Below are 23690 nucleotides of genomic sequence, written 5' to 3'. Positions count from 1 at the left end.
AACGGGCTGGAAGCAGCTTCAGTATGGACAGAAGGGAGGGGAAGCAACACTACAATGGCAGAGGAGTTAGCATGACAGGAAGAGGCTAGACTGGAAACAACACAAACATAGAAATGCAACCTGCAGAGAGAGGTGTATGAGCCTCGGAGAAGACTCCCATAATCACATTATGGTAATTGAGATAAAGGGGCAGTGTTAACGGGATCCTTACCCACAGGATCCGAGGAATCTGTGATGATGACGTCAAAGGCATCCTGGTTTTGCTTCATGAACTCAAACCCATCTCCCACGTGCAAGGTGAGTTTGGGGCTGGAGTAGCCAGAGGCCAGGCTAGGGAGGTACTTCTTTGACACTTCAATCACATCCTATAAAACAATTAATCACAAAATAGGAGAGATTGGTGAAAGAGAGCCTCGTTCATAACCTCTTTGCTTCTGCATAGCTTGAAGCATGGGTACAATCAGAAGAAAATCAGACATGCAGGATAGTAATTCAAGAAGGTCAAAACACCTTAGAATATAGCAAGAAAATAAAGCTACATGCAGTAGTAAGAGCTCTGCGTGTTATGTAGAATTTTCCATCTTGTGTGATATTCTCCTCACATGGTCAGTCCCCCAGCACTTTTTGCTGGACTATTGGATGTTCTTCTGACTCTCCCGAGAGAATGGGAACCTTTTTTCTCCCACTCACTCATTCTTTTTTTGTACTCTGGGCACCACATTTTTGGGGTTTCTTTTGATGGAGTCTACTTTCCTCCATCTTTTTCTATGGCATCTGTAATTTCATGTTGCAGCACACACCACCTTATGTGTAGTGCTGATGGAAGCTCCTTGAAGCTCTTTGGTTTTATTTTATGTTCCTCATGAGAACAACTGCGCCCAAGGACAGTGGGATACTTTTTATACTACCTATCTTTATTTTGTGGAATCAGCACACCCCACCTTGTGTGGAGTACTGAGACACAATGGGCCTCATTACAACCGACCCGGTATGGAAACAACGGTGGCAGTAAACCCGCCGCCACCGTTGTTTCCATACCGAGTGATCACAACTCCTGCAGGCGGAGGCGTCAATCCAGCCAGGTCTGACCTGGCGGGTTTAACACCGCCCGCCTGCAGGCGTACGAGGAAACACCGGCACCATCATGCGATGGTGCCGGTGTTTCCATGATCCCCGTTTCCATTGAGTCCTATTGGACTCAATGGGAATGGGGATTTACACCATTTCGCCTCCGGAATTCCCGGGTCACCGGGGTTGTAATGCCCCGGTAATTCCGGGAATCACGGAGGAGGAATAGTAATACGAGTCTGGCGGCAACCAGGCGGTTTTACGGCCTCGGTTACCGCCAGACTCGTAATGAGGCCCAATGTATCCCATTTTCCAGTTCTCCTGTAACTTTATAGTTACCGTGACAAATTCATCTGAGTGGCTAGTGGCAGTGGATATTTTCTACCAACTTTTTTGTAATGTTTACACGCAGGGACACACGGGTCACCATTGACCTAAAATAGTGTCAGTCTTCTTTTTTCACCAACTCATGTTGATTTCTCCTTGCTTGAGCCTTCTTCTGCCAATATGGGTCGGGGAGGTCTTGCTCGCTCTTTTATCTTCCCCGGGATCCCTTTGTGAAGCCCGCCCAAAGGCGCCAGTGTGTCTGGGAGGACATGAAACTAGGAGGATGCCGAAACTCCTTAGGTCGTTGTCCTCCAGTGCGCATGCTTGAATCTAGTTCACACTGGGTGCCAATCTGTCCCTTGTGGACAGCCCCCACCCCAGGTTTGAATGGAAGCATGCATGTTGAATTTATTTATTTATCATTTGCCTGTTAGGCGCGTATACAATAAGAAAATACTGTTTCAAAGCACCCACAGGACAGGGAGGGAGCAAGGGTGGGAAAAAAACATTACTAACACAATATTTAAGAGCAGAGGGGGGGAAAAAGGTAGAAGGGACGAACCTACTATGCCTTGTGAGTATTCAGAACGTGCAAGTGCAGCAAGGAAGAGGGGGTAAGTGCTGGGGAGCCTAACCTCTTGGGTGAGCCACAGATTAGGTGCTAGGAATGTTGAGTGCTACACGGACTGGAGCAGCGGGAGGTGCAAGTGCGAGCCTCCAAGGCGGGAGCTGGGCGGGATTGGTGTGGGAGGTCAGGGCCCGACGAGGCATAAGGGCCCAGGACACCGATCGCAGCAACTGTGGGATTAGCAGAGGAGAGAAGAAGGGAAGGAGGGAGGAAAGAGGACATTCTTAAGGAGCTTCCGGAATTTAAGAAGATCCTGCTCAAGGCACAGAGGGAGGCTATTCCATAGGAGGGAGCCCACTGAGGTAAGTGATCGACCACCTACACTCTGTTTAGCAAAATGCTTTACACACAGAGAGTTGGTGCCAGAGGAACGTAGTGGTCTAGAGGGAGAGTATTTAGTGAGATAAAGTTGTTGATAGTGTGGTCCCTGGGCCCAGACAGCTTTGTGGATGATGCAGAGGGATTTGAATTTAATCTGTGCAGCAACCGGGAGCCAGTGAAGACGTTTTAATGCAAGAGAGATGCGGTCCCTGGGCTTTAGGCCAAGGATAAGTCTTGCTGCCCTATTCTGGATTAGCTGGAGGGGGTCGCAGAGTGGAAGATGGTATGTTCAGGTGAGGCTATTGCAGTAGTCAAGCCTAGAGAGAACTAGGGCTTGGGTCACATTGAGCCTCTGAGGGAAAGTGAGAAAAGGGTAAATTTCTTTGAGAAGGAATAGCTGAAAGTGGGACTTCTTGGCAATGTCCTGAGTGTGAGGGAAGAAGGAAATAGAGGAGTAGAAGATGACTCCAAGGTGTCTGGCTTCAGCTGAAGGCGCAGGGGGAAGGACCTTAGTTTTATAGGCGTTGAGGCAGAGATCGTTGGAGGCGCTCCAGGACTGGATGGCAGATCGGCAGTCAGGGATGATGGGAGGTGCAAGAGGGTCAGCAGGGAGTTTGAAAGCGAGTGGTGTGTCATCTGCGTAACACTGCAAGTTGGAGGAAAAGGAGGCAATGAGGCGTACAAGGACAGCCAGGTAGATGATAAAGAGCCAGGGCGAGAGTATAGAGCCCTGGGGAACACCACAGGTGGAGAGTGAAGGAGGAGAAGGTGCACAGGATGACTTGGGAAGAGCGGTTAGTGAGGAAAGGTCAGCCAGTCCAGTGCTCGTTCCGAGATACTGAGGGTATCGTGGAGAAGGCAGAGAAGAGATCGAGAAATATAAGGACAGCTGGGGAGTTGGAGTCCAGAGATGCGAGCAGTTCTTCACGGGTGTTGAGAAGAGCAGTTCCCATGCTTCTGGAAACCCGGAATCCAAATTGATGGTCATGGAGACCACCAACAAGTTCACTGTGTGAGTTGAGTTGGGGCAACGTCAGCTTCTCACGCAGATTCCCCAGGAAAGGGGTGATGTAAATAGGGCGGTAGCTGGCAGGGCAAGTAGGTTCTGAAGATGTTTATTTCAGGAGGGGGTCACAAAAGAGTGCTTAAGGGGAGTGGACAACTCTGGTAACTTCTTCAGATGTGACAGAGTAGGAGGAAGGAGGAGGGAGTGGGGAATGGAGGTGAGGGGGTGTTGGATGGGTTGTGAGGGAGTGTAGAAAGGGTGGTCAGGATGTCCTGAGTTTTGCTGGCAAAAAGCGAGGCCAGTGCATTGCAGAGGGCCTGGGAAGGAGAAGGTGAGGAGGAGACTGCGGAAGGGTTGGCTAGTTTCCAGCAGATCTTGCAAAGTTCAGCCTTGTTTTTAGATGCGCTGGAGACCTGTGCCTGTATGTGGCCTCTTTTCTTTGCACGGATGGGGAGTCTTGTGTTGCCTTTGGAGAAGGCGGCAGGCCAGTTTGTAAGAGGATGAGCCTGAGGGTAGCCACTTCCGTTCTGCCGCCCTGCTGTTTTGTTTCAGGGCCGCAAATTCTGTGTCATACCATGGATGGCTTCCTGCATAAAAGGAGTGGGTCTCAATGCTGAAGCCAGATCCGACCACTGGAAGATCCATTGTGAACAGGAGGAGAAGAAGGATGCCTGGAGCAACCGCCAGTCCATCTGAGGGACCGCTGCTGCTACAGCCCTCTTTTCCAGGCGACAGGGAAGGTCCAGTCTGGATGTCTTCCTCCCGTAGACTGGTGGGACAACCAGTCTCAAGACAACCTGCATTTCAAGACATCCCACGAGCTGTAACCTTCAACGACTGCAAACCGTCATTACCCTGGGATTTGTGGCCATTGTGCAGTGCATCGCCTTCTGAAGATGGAATCCTCCTGAAACTTTGGTGACTCCTTCCGGACCTCCAGAGGCAAGATTCCACTCATTGAGGTCCCCTCACCACAAGGCTGGACCGAGAAAGCAAGCCAAATCGACCGGGCAGTAATTGTTCTCCAATGGTGCTTTCAAAAGGACTCCAAAGTCACAGTACCGAGAAAAATCCTTTGCCTGATGCCTCTACACTCGACTGCTGCTGTGAGATCCATTCCCATGTCCCTTCTTTCATCTGCCTGACCCAAGAATCCAGTGACCAGGTCTGTTGCTGCAGCATCGTGGGGCATCCTACTGCATCCTCGTCTTCATTCCCAAGATACTGAGAGACTCTTAGCAGAACTTACCTTGAATTGTTTCGCCTGTTGTGTGTGGCTGGGGTGATGATTTGTGTGTTTGGGAGTTCACCCATTCACGTTCGCCCAGGCCCAAACCCTGTATGTATTCAGGGAGCCTTTCCTGAGGTCCCTGAAACTTTTCCCCAACAGAGACTGTCACTTACTTGCTACTGAAGACCTCCTCTGGAACGCTTGATTTTCTAGTTTGTACCTTGCTTGTTTTGCTCCCCAATCAGACCTTGAGACACTCATAACTAGATAGGCCAGGACTACTGAAGTCTAGCCCTCTTTGAAATGAATGCAAGTCTTACCTGCTCGGAGTTGGTCTTGATTCATTCATTCTTTCCTGAAACAGTGATTCCAAGTATTGATTGCCAAGTGCATTTACTTACCTTGAATTGCTTCCAACTATTCTACAAGTGGCTATAAAGCTATTGTACCTACCACTATTACTATTTGGCGATTATTTGTTAATGAATCTTTTTGCTAACCTGAAGAAATTCTTTCTCTTACATGAATTCTAACTTAAGGTTACTATTGAGTTGAGTTATACAACTGCAAAGGTTCTCCTGTGTATGTACATAAAGTGTTCTTACTTATCTGAACTAAGTGAATTTAACATTGCCTAGTACACCTAATAAAATACTATTTTTATATAACTACAAGTGTGCAAGTGTCTTCTCGGTTGATGGGGTGCTCAAAGATCTCTGTACGACATGTTAGGGGAGTTTTTCTAAAGTCCACTTGAGGTAAGACTTCATAAAACTATCCCTTGGCATGCATGTCCCCAAATCTTAGCAGAAGTTTGTTCTACTCAAGGAACCTTGAAAGAGTGGTAGAGTAGTAAGGCTTATTATAGGAGGAAGATATGAGCTATAGGAAAGAACGCTCAACCCAGTAAATACAATAGTCCAAAGAAACACTTACACATAAAAGTTATATTAAAATGTATATTTATTATATTTACACAAGGAAGGTGGATAAATACTTAGTTCAATTAACAAACACACACAGGAATATTTAATACTTTTCAAAGGCCATTGCTTCAATGGTAGTTGCTCGCGGTACAATTGTCACAGAGTTTGACACTAATGACAGTTCTATCGTATTATCGGTACTACCGCGCACTCGCATTGAGACGTAGATATACTGTCACTGTATTTAGTTAGCAAAACCACATTAGAGTCTTTTAGGAAGGTTAAAGGTTGGTTAATCACACAGCAGCAGAGCTTAATGCTCTAGAGACACTTTTTGGACAAACTAACGCTTTAAAAATCCAATCCCTGATATACGAAAAAGTCAGTTCGGAGTGGATCCAAAGTCTTAAGAAGCAGTAGAACAGCAAAGGTTCTTTAGGATACTTTCAGTCTCTAGGATAAGTTACTTGGCAATTCAACACAACTCACTAAAGGGACACAAGCTTGCAAGTTTGGGTCAGAGGTAGAGTGGACACCCTGGACACCTCATCATTCACTCCAGTCACTCTGGAGCGACAACTCGGTACAAGGTTAAATTATGCCTTTCATCCCACAATACCTTGGGTTAGAAGAAAAGCTTGTAGCTGAATTCTCCTCCGTGCATCAGTGACAGACCAGGTCTCCTGATTCCTCGGTCTGGTGATGGAAGGAAGGACTTCGAATGAGATGTCTCAGCAGCAGTGTCAAGAGAGAGGACCCTTGGCACGGATTTCCTCAGTCTCCTTGGTTGGTCTGTGGTTTTGGTTCCTTTTTCTCAGCACCAACAAAGGACGGTATTCGCACGGGCGGTGATCTTCGCTTCTGAAGTCCTGCACTCTGGTGAGGGGACTTTGATGCATCTGATCGGGACTCTGGAGGTCCAACTGGAGCTCACCAAAGTTCTGGACAGATTCGGCCCTGCCCACCAAGATGCTGCACTGCAAATAGGTCGGTGGTCTCCTGCTATTCATGGTCTGCAGCTCTGGAGAGGCACAGCACCTCGTTAGATGGCTCGATTTGTAGTTCGTCTCAGGGATGGTTAGTCCCACCAGCCAAAGGGAAGGAGGCGTCCTCTTCAGAGCCCCTCTGTCAATTATAATATGGGGTCAGGACAGCAGTGGTCGCTTCACTGTGATTGGAAGGGTCTGTAGACATCTCTCGTCACCTTCAGCCTCGGTTACTTCTGTTCCAGTGGTCGACTTGCCTTTCACCTCAGGAACCTCACCTTCTATTCAGTTTTCCTACAAACTCCTCTGCAAACTCTCTCAGCATTTTACAGAAAGGGGTGGGTGGCTGTACAATCAGGACAGTCACCTAGTTGTCTTTGGTTCCATTCAGGCACTCTAGCAGGCAAAGGGCAGTGGAATGAAAATCTCTTCCCCCACTTCCTTTCTGCCCAGACACAATCGAGCCTCGGCGGGGACACCCAAGGGATACCGCCAAAGGCAAAACACACACACAGACCTCCTCCTCCCAGAATGGTAGAAGGGCTAACAAAGGTCAACTATGATAGAAATGGCGAAAGAAGAAAGGAGCCACAATGTTAGAACATAGGTGACCCGATTATGTACAACTGTGACGGTGAAAACAGTCTGCAGTAAAAAATAGCACAATAGTTGGTAGAACAAGTCCACTGCCACCAGCCATAATTATAGGGTTTTCTAATTGACTAAAAAGTCACAGGAGCAGAGAGAAGGAGGGTACTAGGTATCCGCTTAGCACTCCACATAAGGTGGTGTGTGCTAATCTCTCATAGTATAAAGTTTTCCGAAGAATACAAAGTATCCCTCTATCCTTAAGAACTGTAGTTAGTAAGGATACAGAAATAATCTCAAAGGAGAAGCCAAAGTGTTCCCAGCAACACTGTACATGAGGCGCTGTGTGCTCCAAAAGTTAATCACTGATGCCTTTAAAGAGATATGGAGGTAAGCACACTCCATGGTAAAGATAAAACACAGACAACAGAGTTCCAAAGGTCAAAGCAAATAAGAAGGAATGGGGGAAAAAGGTTCCCCTCATTCAGGATAGAATGAAAAAGGTCCAGAAGTCCAGCACAAAGTGCTGGGGGTCTCAATAGGAGAGGGGATGGATCATAACAATGATACATCTCCCTAACACTCCACTAGAGCCCTTCTCCCTTCAAGACTAAGAATGGCTGTTCAGTCACAGCTACCAAACCTTCTGGGTGGTTCAGGGCACGAATTGGAGCTCTGTACACTAAAAGGAGCATCATATACGATCCTAACTAAAGTGGCCTTTAGTAAAACTCCAACACTGAGCAACAAAACACTGACCATAGAAAAGCTAGTTTGGAATGCTTTTAATGAAATATAAACTGCATTTTTATGTTTGTTGTCCTGCCACCGTCGCCACCACCTAACCCCTCTGCTGGTGGGTCTCCCCCACATTGTGTCATATCCTTTTTATTATTTTGTAAATTGTGGTTAAGGTTAGTGATTAAAGGCTAGAGTAAAGTAGAACTTTAGTGCTGCTTAGTGGACCCGTATGCTGGTCTTAAAAAAGTGAATTTTTTATCCGGTTGGCACACTTATTTACTTGTATTAATTATGCAGGGCTCGCTAAATCTACTAGCCCACTAGCATTGGCGAGTAGTTTTTATGCAGGGCGAGTACCATTTGCAGGATACTCAACCTTGCTCGTGGCTATGGGGATGTTGGAAACATATTTTTCATTTACTGCAAACACACTTTCTTTGCAATAAATGGCAAATACAGGTTTCATTGTGCATGCTTGACAGCATTGCAGCAAATATGAAGTGTGCTAATGGCGACATGTACCATTTTACAAAAAGCACTGGCAAATATTTTGTCACCAGTCACCTTGGGGCAAGTGCATTTCTCTTAGGTCGATTAAGTAAAATTAGGTTGATTAAGTAAAATTAGGAACTCGACGTTAGGTAGAGTTTGTATGCAGTACCCTTTGGGACCACTACACACAACTAAGACTACAGGTGTAAGTAAAACCAACCTTTGGTACAAGTCTCTACTACGTAGTTTTGTGGTATTGCTACTGAGCAGTCAGGCTTATCTCAAGAGGGAATGTGAGATGTAAGGATGTTACACAGAGGTCTAGAATCACAAGTATTCAAATAGACACTTATACTCAAGGTTTCTTGGTGAAACACTTATTAATATATTACACAGTCAGTTAGAAAACATTCACTAGAAGGAGGCAATCTATATCACACAAATATATACTTCAATAATTCACAGTATCAGGTTCTGAGGCATCTAAACTACTTTGAAGAAGGAGCAAAATGGCATTCAGAGCATTTGAAGTAGGAGCAAAAAGGCATAAGTTAATAAAACGGATATTACAGTTACTCTTAAACAAGTAGTTCGTAAAAGAAAGAATCATATGTCGGGTCACAAGCTGACTAGGCCTGCAAGTTGCCAAAGTTTCAAGCGCTTTCGCAGTGAGAGGTAGGCTCTCTCGTCGGGTTTTCACAGTACCTTACAATGAAGAAAAAGATGCAGCTGAAGACTTCTGTTCCTGGCAGTTCCTGCAGACCTCGCTGTTCCTGAGCCTCAGTCGTGGGGACAAGAGGGAGGACGTTGGGGGACTCCTGCACTGCACAGGGATTGGTCAAAAAGCTGCCAAAGGCAAATCTTCGATTCCGGTAGCTGTAGTCAAGCACACAAACTGGTGTTCTTCCCCCTGGCTATTCGGTTTCCTGCAGCACGCTGAGGAAAATATAACCAGCTCCGAGAATGGTGTCCAGGTGGCTTACGAGTTGATTGGTCCCACCAACTCAAAAGGAGAAGTAGTCCTTGAAGGGCTTCTCTGTCGAGATTAACTTGGCGATTCGGACCTGCAGAAGGGCTTCACCGGGCAAACCAACGGTCCAGCAGTTGCAGCAGCCGTCCTCTTCCAGCTCGTCTTCGGTTCTTTCGTTGCAGTGGTCAACTCTGCCTTCCAAGCCAAGAGACTCGCCTTTTAAACAGTTTTCTCCCATTCATTCCAGCCTAGCTGTCACTCACCCAGCAGGGTGGCTGTCCTTGCCAGACAATCAGCCAGCCAATCACGCCAGAGTGCATTTGGGTTTCCTAGGAGACTAAGCCCAGGGAGTTTCGGGCACCTCCCTCCCTTCCTGCCCACCCCAGACACTCGTGCGCCAGAAGCGGTCTTCATTCCTGAAAACCCGCCAAACGTGTAGGAACAAAGGGGCCGAACCTGGTTTGGCGCGCAAAGACAAACTCTAGAAGGACCTTTCCAAAACGAAATGGTGAAAAAAAGAAGACCCGGACCCGTTTAAACAATGGAGGCTCAGACGCCATCTTGAAAAACATGGCTCCCGCGATTTAAAGCTACCGGCGTTCGCGGTCGGGAAAAATCATGATAGTTCTTGTAAAACCACTGCCACCAGCCATCTCGAGAGGAAAGGGTAGCATTTGACTGCTACATGAGTTTCTACACATAGGGTATACAAGGTAACGCCTCCAGCACTCTACTGTAAGATAGTGTGTGCTGGGTCTAGGAATTTGTAAAGAGTAGTAAAGTCAATTTCACTTTACATTCTCTGAAATCCCAAAAGAGGTATTTAAACCTTGGAACAGCCTAAAAGGCTTCCCCTGCGTCACTGCATTGTGGGTGCTGTGTGACACAAATGAAAAGATGATGCCTATGGAGTTGTCCAAAACTCCATAATCAAAGAACACAAGAGTAAAAAAACACATAAAAATACATGAGAGTGAATTGGAGGCCACCAGTGGGCGCACAGGCGATGGCTGCCTGAAGACGCTGCTCCCGCCGAAACTGGGCCGTGTTGAGGGATTGAGCCACCCCCCCCGCAACTCCCGCACTGAACATCTGCAGTTCTCAGTGGCGGTGAACCCCGGGGGACCGCCCCGGGCGAAAGAAAAGAAAGGGCTTTGCCTCGGTCCTGCAGGAGATCAGAGACATGCGGGCGGACATTGCCCAGAAAATGGAGAACATGGACCGTAGGGTGGACAAGGTCGAGGACAGACTGTTGCAGTTGGAGACCAACCAGTCCTCAGCAACGACCTAAGAGATGGACATGTCCCTGAGAATAGCTGCTCTAGAAAAAAGAGACGAGGAGAGGGCAAAGCATATGGACGATTTCGAAAATAGGGAACGTAGGAACAACCTCAGAATCTTTGGGGTGCCGGAGTCGGAGGGAGAAACGGAAAGAGAATTGAACCGGGTGGCGAGGGACATCATCACCCTCCTTTTCTCGGATGAGATGACGACCGAACCAACGTTTGATCGGGTCCATAGAGCGGGGGGCAGAGCTGGGGGCCCCCGGTCAATTCTGGTCCGCTTTCATTACTACACCGAGAAAGCGAAGGTTCTGGAGGAGGCCAGAAAGACACGGGAGATAACCTATAACAATGCACAAGTGTCCATTTTCCAGGACCTCTCTTCATACACGCTGGCCAAACGCAGGATGTGCCGCCCTCTAACACAAATGCTAAAAGAGAAGGGGGTGCGCTACAGATGGGGGTACCCCTTCTCTCTCACGTTCGAGTACGAGGGTCAACGGTCGACCCTGATTACAGAGGAGGACATAAGGGGAGCCAACCAAGAGTATGTTTCGGACCCGTCCCCCAGAGAGAACCCACGGGATTCGCAGCGGAAGGAGCCAGAGAACGCAGGCTGCAAGGAGAGAGGAGAAAGAAGACGGGTCCACGGAAATTTAAGAAATTGAACCCGCCGTCCCCGACGACGGACAGGGAGGACGCCAACCCCGGACACGGAGGAGCGGGCCGATCGGGCCTGGGGTCGTCTGGTAGCTGAAACACAAATCTGGAAGTGAAAAAGTGTACGGGGAAACTGGGCAAAGAACTTAGCTCGCGATCACAACGTCCGGCCTGGCTCAAAGACGAATTGACTTCCAGGACCATGGGGTCCAAGAACGTAAGGGGCCTCCCAGAACAGCAAGTATGTCGGCTACCCGGAGGAGGGGGTTTGAGGGGGGGGCGGAGGGAAAAAGGGGGGGGGCTCGAGGAGGAGTGATTTCCGACATTAGCCCAGCCAGAGGCGGTAGGCTGGTGGGCCGGCCAATTACCAGCAATGGTGGAACAATTTGGCTGGACGCCGGGGTGGGGGGTGGGGTTGAAGAAATAGTTGGGGTTGTTCATTTCGGAGGGGGGACCAGGGGGCAGTTGGGGACAGGTTTAAGGCCCACCTTGGGGGCAGGGGGAGGGGGCAAGGGAGATCAGGTTATAACACAAAAGGAGCTGGAAAGATAAAGTGCCATGAGTCAGCTATCCAGTAAGATGTTGATCCTAGACAATGGCTGAGGATCTGCCTGCCCTGGGCGTGAGTTCCCTTAATGTGCTGGGGTTGAACACCCCAACCAAGAGATCCTTAGTCTGCAGGAAATTCAGGAGGGCAAAGCTTGACCTGCTCTTTCTTCAGGAAACACACTGGGCTCAAGGGAAGGAACCGAAACTGCGAGGAGGCGGGATCGGGGAGGTCCTCAGCGCATCTCACAGAACCAAGAAAAGGGGGGTAGCCATACTGCTAGCAAGGGATGTTGGCATTGAAGTGGAAGCCACGGTGAAGGACCCAGAGGGCCGATATCTGTTGGCAAGGGGCTCTTTGCGGGGCTCCCCTCTGACTCTGGCAGTTGTGTACGGCCTCAATGAAGGCCAGGCGCAATTCTGGGAGGGAGTGAAGAACAGATTGAAATTGTTTGTTCACGGGATGTTGGTGGTGGGGGGGATTTCAATATGGTCCTAGACCCAATCGCGGATAGAAAACGCTTGGGGCCCCAGCCCACTAGGGCTGCAGATGAAATCAAACCATGGCCTGTACCTTCCAGAGGGTCAACGCGGAGCTGGGCCTGGTGGACACAATCCCGACTCCCAGGACAGGGCTCCCCTCCTTCACATACTACTCAGCAATCCACACATCATACTCCCGTATAGACTACATCCTGGTAGACGAACCCCTTCTTCCACATGTCTCTGGCCACAGGGTTGACCCGGTCCCTTGGTCCGACCACGACTTGGTTCGTACCACCATAGTAGGGCGATGGCGGAGTGGCAGTAGAGGGCGATGGAAATGTAATGACTCCCTGTTGAAGGACGAAGTTCTGGCACAGGAAGTGCAGGACGCCATCTCAGAGTATTTCGAGTTGAACGACAATGGTGAGGTGGGCACACACGTGCTGTGGGACGCCTTCAAGGCGACCTTACGTGGTGTCCTCATTAGAATGGGAGCCCAGAAAAAGAGGGAGAGGGAGGCCCAGCAAAAATCCCTGAGGGAAAAGATAGCCCAACTTCAGCCGGGTGACCACCCGGAGGCACCCCTGGAAAGGGATCAGATTGCCTCGCTAGAAAAGTATAAACTCCAGTTGAAAGACCTCCTGCTACATAAGACTGAGCAGAGCCTCCAACTAGTGAAACAAAAATATTATGAGAAGGGGGACAGAGCTGACAAAATCCTGGCCTGGAAACTCAGAGATTCAGAGGAACAGAACGGTGAAGGCAGTGAAGAATGATCAGGGATCATTAGATCATGACACCCCAAACATTGGAGCAGCCTTTCGCCGTTATTATGAAAAGTTATACTTGTCAGATTATGACGGGGATGACACTCAGATTGAGGGTTTCCTGGACTCCATCCAGATCCCGTCCTTGACAGGCGAAATGGCGGAGGGTCTAGAGGGCCGAGTGACGGAAGAAGAGGTGGAGCACGCGATCAGTGGGATGAAGGTGGGAACATCCCCGGGGGAAGACGGCTTCTCCGTATACTTCTACAAGAGGTTTCGGGCTATCCTAGCCCCACACCTGGTGAGGGTGTTTAACATGGTGTTAGAGGGGGGCTCTCTGCCGGATACCATGATGAGGGCCATAATCATGGTTCTGCCCAAAGAGGGCAAAGACCCCACTGAATGCTCTTCATATCGCCCGATTTCCCTCCTCAATATAGATGTTAAGATCGTGGCCAAGGTGATAGGTAAACGGATGGAGGGGATAATGCCCAAGCTGGTTCACGGGGATCAAGTGGGGTTCATAGGGGGCAGGCAAGGCTCTGATAACATCAGGAAGACGATAGACCTAATCCACCATGCCCAAGAATCAGACCTCGATGCAAGTCTGATTTCCCTGGACTCCGAGAAAGCTTTTGACAGGGTAGAGTGGAGGTACATGCAACTCCTCCTCCGTCGCATGGGCTTCGGGGCTCACATCAGGAACTGGGTTTCCGCCCTATACAGGGCCCCAACGGCGAGAGTACAGGTGAATGGAGAACTTTCAGACTCATTCCCTCTCACGCGGGGGACGCGGCAGAGATGCCCACTCTCCCCTTTAATATATGTCCTGACGATGGAGCCCTTGGCCATAGCGGTCCGAGCCCACCCCAACATTAAAGGGATTAAAAGAGGAGAGGTGGAGTTCAAGCTCTCCCTGTTTGCTGACGATATTATAGCATACCTGGTGGAGCCCAGCTCCTCGCTTCCCCCCCTCCTGTCACTGATGACGACCTTTGGGCAATTCTCGGGGCTAAAAATAAACGCATCAAAATCAGTGTTACTCCCTATGAGGGCTCAGGACCCGGGGCTGGACCACCGGGATAGGTGTGCAGGGATTGTGGTGGGGGGGGGGGGGACTCCATTAGGTATTTGGGTGTGCTCCTCACGAGAGATCTCTCAAAATTGGCCTCAGCGAACTATGGGCCCATTATGGCGGAGATTAAATCAGATCTGAGGAGGTGGGGAGGCATGATCCCATCCTGGTATGGGCACATGACAGCGGTGAAGATGAACATCCTCCCGAGACTGCTGTATCTTTTCACGGCTCTTCCAACCGGGGTCCCCGACCAGATGTTCAGAGAGTTTGTATGGCAAGGGCGGAACCCGAGGATAGGGAAGGCCATTCTAACGTTGCCTAGGGAGGAGGGTGGTTTCGGGCTGCCGGACTTCCTTCTCTACCACCGGGCCGCCCAGCTAAGAGTCCTGTTGGAGCATATGAAGGAGGGGATGGGCACCTATTGGTCTTATCTGGAGGACATGGATGCCCACCGTCTGAAAGTACGCAACCTTCTGTGGTTGCCGCGTAAACACATCCCAAATAGACTGCAGACCCACCCAACCCTGGGAATACTCTGGTCGATCTGGAAAGAAGGACCCACAACCGCACACCTCACTTCATGGCCCTCCCCGATGTCTTCGCTCTGGGGCCACCCGCTCAAACTAGGGAGCAGGGGATTCAGGAATGCCCAGTCCTGGTCGGATGGGGGGTTGGAATGGGCAGGGCAACTGTTCAAGGAGGGCGAGTTCCTCGAATACAAGGAGCTGCGAGATGCGCTTGGGCGGGGTCTCTTTCAGTCTTTGAATACTTGCGCCTAAAGGGCATCCTCTGTGACCAGACTTGGGGCCTGAAGCTGCAGAGACAGTTGACCCCCTTCGAAAAGTTACTGGACACGGCCACAACAAGGAAGGGGGTAGCATCCAAAATGTACCAAATATTGAACACAGTTAACTTGGAAGGGAGGAGAGGGTTTCGTGGGTTCTGGAATGACTTGGCAGGAGAGGCCCTCTCGGAGGACGCATGGTCCAGGGTATTTAAAATAGCATTCCATGGGAATCTGTTTACGCCGGACATGGAGCACAACTTTAAGATCTTACAGGGATAGCATAGAGACACATTGAAATTATCCAAGATGTTCTTGGGGGTGTCCCCCAGATGCCCAAGAGGATGTGGCCAAGTGGGGACGAGAGGTCACATGTGGTGGTTCTGCCCTAAGGTACAGGGGTTCTGGGAGAAGGTACAGGGATGGATGGCAGAGGTCACCGAGGAACTACTCCCACTCAATCCGTTGACAATGTTGTTGGGCCTTCCACCGGAGGAGGCGGAAATATACAGGTACCCAAGAATGTGGGAGACCATGTTGCAAGCAGGAAGAGTGGCCCTAGCGCAAAGGTGGAAAAGCCCGGAGACCCCCTCTAAGGAAGACTGGTTAAAAAAACGTAAGAGCATGTTCCTCATGGACAAACTGACGGCCATGGTAAACAACGAATCGAGCACCTTCCAGGCAAATTGGTACAGGGTTTACCAGGCATGGGGGTGGGATGCTCACTGACATTATGTTGATAACATGGGGCGTGAGGGCGATGGAGCCCAGAGAGTACCACTCATGGACAATGGTGTAACTCACGGCTCGGGAGACAACGGATCCGTCTAAGCCAGCATTTACGTGAACGCATAGCACAGCTCCAAGGCACCGAACTACGAGTACTGATGACGACTCCTGCGATTGGTTTTTCGATGGGACACTGATCTGGGGGGAGGGGCGGAGTTGGGGAGGGGGGAGAGGGGAAGCCGACTCCGGGGGTTTGATGATGATGTTAAATGGGATATTCATATTGCTCCCGGTGTTGCCATGGTTTCTTTTTCTGAAAAATTGCCAATAAAACCAAAGTTTAAAAAATAAAAATACATGAGAGTGTGGCAAAAAAGGCTCACACTATCTCCAGGTAAAAAAATTAAGTCCTCAAAATCCAGCAAAAATACTCGGGGTCTCTAAGGTGAAGGGAATTAGCACATTTATGAGAATTCTCCCTAACACTCGCCCCGCAGGTGTAGTGGGATTTTTAAGATTTGCTATGCGACTGTCATCTATTCTGGCGGGATAAAGAAATCTGGAAAAAAATAGATCTGTGTTTGCACATGTTTGGATCACTATAGTGTGCATCCTCTCCCAATAAAAAAAAGTTCAGTCCTTTCCTAGAACTCTACACAAAATAGAGATTTAAATAACATAAAATGGAAAACAAATATATTGTTGTATATTCGTATAGATGATGCCTTTAGTGGAAGCAGCACCAGATGAACAACATCGTCTGAGAGAAAAATCAGAAAACCAATCCTTGAAATCTGGTCTCAAAGAAGGTCTGTGAACAAAAGGGAGAGGAACCGATAACCTGTGGAAATGTGTGTTAACCTGAGCAAATGTGAGTGAGAGCAAAGCACTAACTGTAACAGGAGTCTCAGAGCCTGAGGTTACGAAGAGGAGCAAGTCTCTACAAAATCTCTACAGTGCAGGTCTGCAGTCACTATGTGTCATGGGAGTTTTCTTAAAGTCCTACTGGCAGTAAGAATTTAATAAGCTATCCTGGTGGTTTTTAGATCCCCAACTCTTAGTATCAGTCTGTACTAGCTCAGGACCTTAGTAGAGTGGCAGAGCAGTCAGGTTTTTCTTAAGAGGAAGATGTGAGCTGTAGGTAAGTACACAATCTTAGCTAGACAGGCACAACAAAGAAGCACTTATACGGTTTTATGAAAAGTATACATTTATTATATTTACACCAGAATCACTTAAACACGTCAGACGTTTACATTGGAACACTTAGGAATACTTGATAATAGACTTCAAAGGACACTTTCACTTTTGTGTTTGTTTGCGGTTACATTTGTAGCAATGTTAGAAAGGGAAAAGACAATGTTATTGTATTATCGGTTATTGCGCACTTATGCGGTTTTCAGCGGTATATTCAGTAATACATTTACTCTGCAAACACATAGTAAAGTCACTTAAAGGGAGGCAAATGGTTAATTATTGTAACATAAGCTTGGTTCAAGGTTCTAGTAAGTCTTTTAAGTCCAAAACCACAACCCTAGCTAAGGGCACTTCAGAGAGGACTTGAAGTCTTGACAAGCAGCAAATTACGAAGAGTTCCTGTAGATTTATTCCAGTTTCTAGTGTTATTGAAGCAGCAAGTTAGGAACTAACAAGGGAGACCTTAAATCAGACCCGGGAAGGGGACACAAGCAACGGGTTGTGCCTGAGGTAAGAGGGGGTTGCCCTGGACACCTCTAAATGCAGTCCAACGCTCTGGAGCGACTTCTTGGAATCAGGCAAGCAATACCTTTTTCCCTGCAGTACCTTAGGTTTGAAGAAAATGTTTGCGCTGGATGCTCCGATGCTCCGCGATGTTGCAGCTCTGGACCCGACCTCTGGATTCTTTGGTCTGGTGACTGAAGGCAGGAAAATGGACGGGATATCACAGCAGCAGTCTTGAGGAAGGACCTGTGGCACAACTTGTAGCAACTTCTTGGTTCACTCTGCGGTTTTGGAGCCTTTTCTGCAGCACCATCAAAGGACTCGGATCGCCCGGTCAATCTCCTTTGCTTCCTGCAGTCCCACACTCCGGTGAGGGGGGTCTGGGTGAGTTGGATCGGATCTCTGGGAGGGTCCTTGCGGGTTCAGCAAAGATTTGGACAGATTTGGCAGGTCTCCTGGTAAAGAGGTTCCACAGCTCTGAAAGCTCCTGGGACCTCCGGGGGATGGCTTGTTTCAAAGTTAGTATTGCGACTGGTTGATCCCACCAGCCAAAGAGAAGGAGTTGTCCTCTTCGGAGCTGCTCTGTCGCAAAAAAAACTGGGTCAGGACAGCAGCGGTCGCTTCACGGCATTGCAAAGGGTCTGAAGGCAACTCTGGTTGTCTTCGGTTACTTCTGTTTCCAGTGGTTGACTTGCTTTTCACTCCAGAAGCCTCACCTTTTATACAGTTCCAGTACACAAGGTTTTGCAATCTCTCTCAGGATTTTATAAAAAGGGCCGTTTGGCTGTCCAATCTGGACAGCCAGACCCCCTGCTCGAGCTTCACCTATTCAGGCACTTTAACAGACAAAGGACAGGGGGGTGGAAAACTCCTCCCCTACTTCCTGCCTGCCCATACACTCACGAGGCAGGGATACCTACTGGTTCCCAAAGGCAAAACACACACACACACACACACACACACACACACTGACCTCCCCTCCCAGAATGAAAGAAGAAGGGTTAACAAAGAACAACTAAGCTAGTAGTGGTGAAAAAAGAACGGAGGCCCCAAGTTGGTACTTGGGTGCCCCTATTGTGCACTACCAAGACGAACTAACCTGCGGTACAAGAAATAAACAATAGTTGGTAGAATATGTCCACTGCCACCAGCCATAACTAGGTGATTGTCTATGTGACTAAAAATTCACAGGAGCAGAGAGAAGGGGGCTACTAGGTATCCCTTTGGCACTAACCTGAAGATAGTGTGTGCCAATCTATCAGACTATAGAGTTTTGGAAGATCCTTAAGAATTGTAGCTACTGGAGGATACAGAAAAATAATCTTAAAGGAGGACCCTAAGGGCCCCCAGCAACACTGCTCATACATATATATTTAAAAAAAATGTTTTAGCTGAATTTAATCAGCCTTTCAAATATTCAAATTTCAGATAAAATTTTTACAATGTATGAAATAAAAAGAAAACAAATGCCCAATCTTGAAAATACAAATAACAAATTACAACCATAAAACATAATATATCTGACATCATACAAAGCATAGTACATCAGCCAGAGAAATAAAAGAGAAATTAAACCCAATACATTTTAAGCGACATAATTCAGCAGAAGGTTCAAAGACTGCAAAAACTTTACCATTGTAATGTTCACCCTCGAGGAATTACTTTCATAAAGACTCAGCCATAAAACATCAGCATCCAATATTTGATGAAATTTGAAAAAGTGAAAACATTTTTTGATTCTTAGCGTCAGGAGGGTTGGACATTCAGCAATCAAATGTTTAATAGATTCAACTTGGTATTTGTTCATACAGAATCTACAGATGTTATCCTATGTAAATTTCCGCCTATGAAGTATTTCCTTTGTATACCATAAATGTAATCTTAATCTTAGGTACAAAGATCTAAGTTTTGGATGTGGAAACTTCAACGAATAAAGCTCTGTCATATGCAATTGTTTCACGGTAAAAGGTTGACCATTAAAAGCTTGCACTAAACAACATTTTCCATAGTCATTATGCCAGATCTTTTTTTTTTACTTGAAATGGGTTACTGACTAGGACTGTTTCAGGCAAATCGCCTAGACCTAATAAAGTCATAGCCCTAGTAGTCCATGTTTTAATCAGCTTGGTTTTTGATGTTAATACAGTTTGGGCCAAAACCGACATAACACCAGGGTCCTTCTCACCCATAATGTATTTCCGGTACAGGGACAAATGTTTCCAAGAATAAATTGGATAGAGTGACACCAAACCCAACTCATGCCGAATCATACACATAGAGGTAGCCAAGGGAAGACCCAAAACGGCCTTCCAAAAACGACCTTCCATTCTCAAAAAAAACTTTTCTGTCAAGTCATGCCTGGTCTCTGCTCCATAAACCAAGATGGGGATCACCTTTTGTTTATAAAACAATCGTAGCAGAGAGCGAAGATTTCCCATATCGAGTCTGAATCAATCTTGCTTGTGATATGGCCATTTTTAATTTAGTATCCAAAGTGGAATAATACGACTTCTCTGCCACATGATTACTAAGTGTCAAGCCAAGATATGTATACACTGAAACAACCTTGAGTTTGTGTCCCTGCAATGTCCAATGCAGGGTATTAATTTTTTTCCTCTTATTTTGCCCCCATATCATGATCGTGGGCTTGATTAATGATCATGGAATTGGTCTCTACGTAAAGACCATTTGAGTGAGAATATATCCTTATGCTGGTTGTGCGCAAAGTGGATGAGGAAATGAATATATTGAGGTGTGCAGCAGTAGTGAGGAAAAAAAGGGGTGACTTCTCACTGTCCCCTGAAACAGAATGAATGTCTAGGAAAGGTGTCCTCACACACTACGCTCACTTCTAAATAACAGGTTATCAATTTGGAAATGTTCTTTTATACCATAAGCTATTTTCATAAAGTCATGTTTAGAAAACAACATTCCTGATATTCGGAAAACAGGTTATAAAGAAACACTGCAAAGATGTCTTTTTGTTGGTCAGCCAAAAGCGTGCATTTGAAGGTACATTGCATCTCACCAAAGGAACATATGATTGCTAATGCATTCCTAATAACCAAGGAATCTATTACAGAAAATCGCCATGTTTCGAAGAAACACTAAATAACTGAAAAATGCCAACACGTGTTTCAACCCTCTTGGGTCGTCCTCAGGGCGCATAAGTATTGGGGTACTTTAGTGCAAAAGCACATTTTTATGTCATAGACATACATACATTGTTTGAAATAAACCAATGCCTGTTTAGTTGGTCCAATCCAAGAGAAAGCAAAAGAAGGGTAGAGAAAAACAAGAAAAATAAAAATGAAAAACTGGTATTAGTTCATATATTTGAAAACCACATTGAAAACGCAGAAACTGAGACTTAACATTAAATACAGTTAGACCAGAGCTTATTTGATAATTCTAATGGTCTTAGTTCTATGCCAGTGCATTTGAGGTAATATGTTTTTTGACAAATATATAGGCATGATTGTGCACCAGATATATGTCAGGCTATATGGTGTTCTGGGGAGAGAGATTTGAAAGCATACCTTAACCCAAACCACTCTGCATAACATACCTGAACATTCCGAGAGAGTAAAATATGAGATTAAAGTAATATACCACTCGGTAATATTTGACGTAAGCTTGAGGTATGATTCCCGTTTGAAAAATACTTCTACACGCCTGGAGGGGTAAGATATACATGCAGATATAATTTTTGTCAGATTGACAGTTCTGTGACTACTTGGATATATTACTGTTATTAAGTGGGGCCTCAATTAACAAAGGGGGCTTACCTGCCATTTAAAGGTGCTTGTATCGTCATACATGCACAGAGAAATTTTGATGCTGTTAGCTAAGTAACTGGAACGGGAATCATTTAATTTTGGATGTGACGGTTCCAAAGGTTGCCTGGAAAAAATGGAATAAATTATCTTAAACTGATGCCCTGATTTTTGAGTGCAGATGTAAATATTGAAGTCAGTGTGCAGGCAAAGCATGTCCTCACTGATTGTATTAGATATAAGGCAGAAAAAGGGATTGCTAGCAGAGCTCACCAAGTATTCCGCATAATTGTGCTTAATTGCAGTTCGTGAGACGCCGGCTTCAGAGAAGGGGGCGTTGTCTCCTGTGGGCCTATTAGGCGTGATTCAGCAGAAAACACTTCTGGTCACGTGACGTATCATGTGACAGTGTGCTGCATAGTAACTCTCAAAACGCCAGTTGCCTGGCAAGTTATATATAATTGTTAAGCTGATACTGAAAGTTAAGGTATTCAGAGCCAATTAATATGGCTAACAACTAAGGTTCTCATCAGCTAACGCTGAGCACGGATGTGCCAAAATTAGGGTTGTTCTGCGTATCATTGGTATTAACGATCTAATGAGAAATTGGATTGGGAAGGTAACTTTTGGTCACATGATGTGTCCAGTGACTGTGTTGCATGGCAACTCAGGGAACGCCAGTTGCCTGGCGATTTAATTATGGTTAGTAAGCAGATACTGATGTTCGAGTGTTCAGAGCTAATTAACATGGCTGGCAGCTAAGGTTCTCATCAACTTGCCGTGTGCAAGGATGTGCGAATAGAAAGGTGGCGCTGTGTAACAGTAATCTTTATGATATTATAAGAAATTGAATTGGGAAAGCAAGGTTATGTGGTAACCCAGCCAGGCAACAAATAAAAAGGAAAAGGTGATACCCAAACAGTGTCAGGGTGAAGGTAGGGAATCGAAAAACATCTCAAGTATGATAGTCTCTCACGGTATTATCTTGGTGAATCTGAAGTTGATGGCAAAAAAACCACCCAACCTTCAGAGACACTGGTTTAGCAAAATATCCATGCATGTGTTAAGTTGTGAAACCAAAATAAGAAGTTTCAAAGAACAGTATGTTATTTGCCATCAATAATGATGTTCGGATTCACCAAGATAATACCGTGAGAATCATACTTGAGAAATTTTTTGGTTCCGTACCTTCACCCTGACACTGTTTGGGTATCACCTTTTCCTTTTTATTTGTTTCCTGGCTGGGTTACCACGTTACCTCACTTTCCCAATTCAATTTCTTATTAGATCATAAAGATGACGGTTACGCAGCGCCACCTTTCTATTCGCACATCCTTGCACACAACAAGTTGATGAGAACCTTAGCTGCCAGCCACGTTAATTAGCTCTGAACACCCGAACATCAGTATCAGCTTACCAACCATAATTAAATAGCCAGGCAACTGGCGTTACGTGAATTGCCATGCAACACACTGTCACTGGACACGTACTGTGACCAAAAGTTACTTTCCCAATCCAATTTCTCATTAGATCGTTAATACCAATGATATGCAGAACAACCCTAACTTTGTCACATCCATGCGCAGGGTTAGCTGATGAGAACCTTAGTTGTTAGCAATGTTAATTAGCTCTGAATACCTTAACTTTCAGTATCAGCTTAACAATTATATATAAATCGCCAGGCAACTGGCGTTTCGGGAGTTACTATGCAACACACTGTCACATGATGCGTCAAGTGACCAGAAGAGTTTTCTGCTGCATCACGCCTAATAGGCCCACAGGAGACAACGCCCCCTGCTCTGAAACCGGCGTCTCACGAACTGCAATTAAGCAGAGACTTCGGATGCTCGCAATTATGCGGAATACTTGGTGAGTGCTGCTAGCTATCCCCTTTTCTGCCTTATATCTAATACAATCAGTGAGGACATGCTTTGCCTGCACATGGACTTCAATATTTACATCTGCACTCAAAAATCAGAGCATCAGTTTAATATAATTTATTCAATTTTTTCCAGACAACCTTTGGAACCGGCACATCCGAAATTAAATTATTCTCGTTCCAGTTACTTACCTACCGGCATAAATATTTCTCAGTGCATGTATGACAATACAAGCACCTTTAAATGCAGGTAAGCCCTTTTTTTAAATTGAGGCCCCACTTAATAACAGTAATATATCCAAGTAATCACAGAACTGTCAATCAGACTAAAATGATATCTGCATGTATATCTTACCCCTCTAGGCATGTAGAAGCATTTTTCAAACAGGAATCATGCCTCAAGCTTACGTCAAATATTACCAAGTGGGATATTACTTTAATCTCATATTTTATTCTCTGGGAATGTTCAGGTACCCGCCTTAAGGTTATGCTCTAAATAAATAAAACATTTTATGCACAGTGGTTTGGGTGAAGGTATGCTTTCAAATCTCTATCCCCAGAACACCATATAGCCTGACATATATCTGGTGCACAATCATGCCTATATATTTGTCAAAAAACATATTACCTCAAATGCACTGGCATAGAACTAAGACCATTAGAATTATCAAATAAGCTCTGGTCTAACTGTATTTAATGTTAAGTCTCAGTTTCTGC

General features: G+C 46.4%; 1 protein-coding gene across 1 annotated transcript in view; it reads right to left on the bottom strand.

Annotated features, from left to right (window-relative positions):
• Window positions 1–23690, bottom strand: part of SRM (spermidine synthase) — a 325236-nt gene that overhangs the window by 147920 nt on the left and 153626 nt on the right. Inside the window, exon 4 of the mRNA XM_069609940.1 lies at window positions 212–365. Coding sequence (XP_069466041.1) covers window positions 212–365 — 154 coding nt within the window. The remainder of the gene's footprint in view (window positions 1–211; window positions 366–23690) is intronic.

Source organism: Ambystoma mexicanum, chromosome 8 (genome assembly GCF_040938575.1).
Source record: "Ambystoma mexicanum isolate Mex_15411 chromosome 8, UKY_AmexF1_1, whole genome shotgun sequence".
NCBI lineage: Eukaryota > Metazoa > Chordata > Amphibia > Caudata > Ambystomatidae > Ambystoma > Ambystoma mexicanum.
Note: the sequence above shows the minus strand (reverse complement) of the source record. Positions and strands in the feature narration are given on the sequence as shown.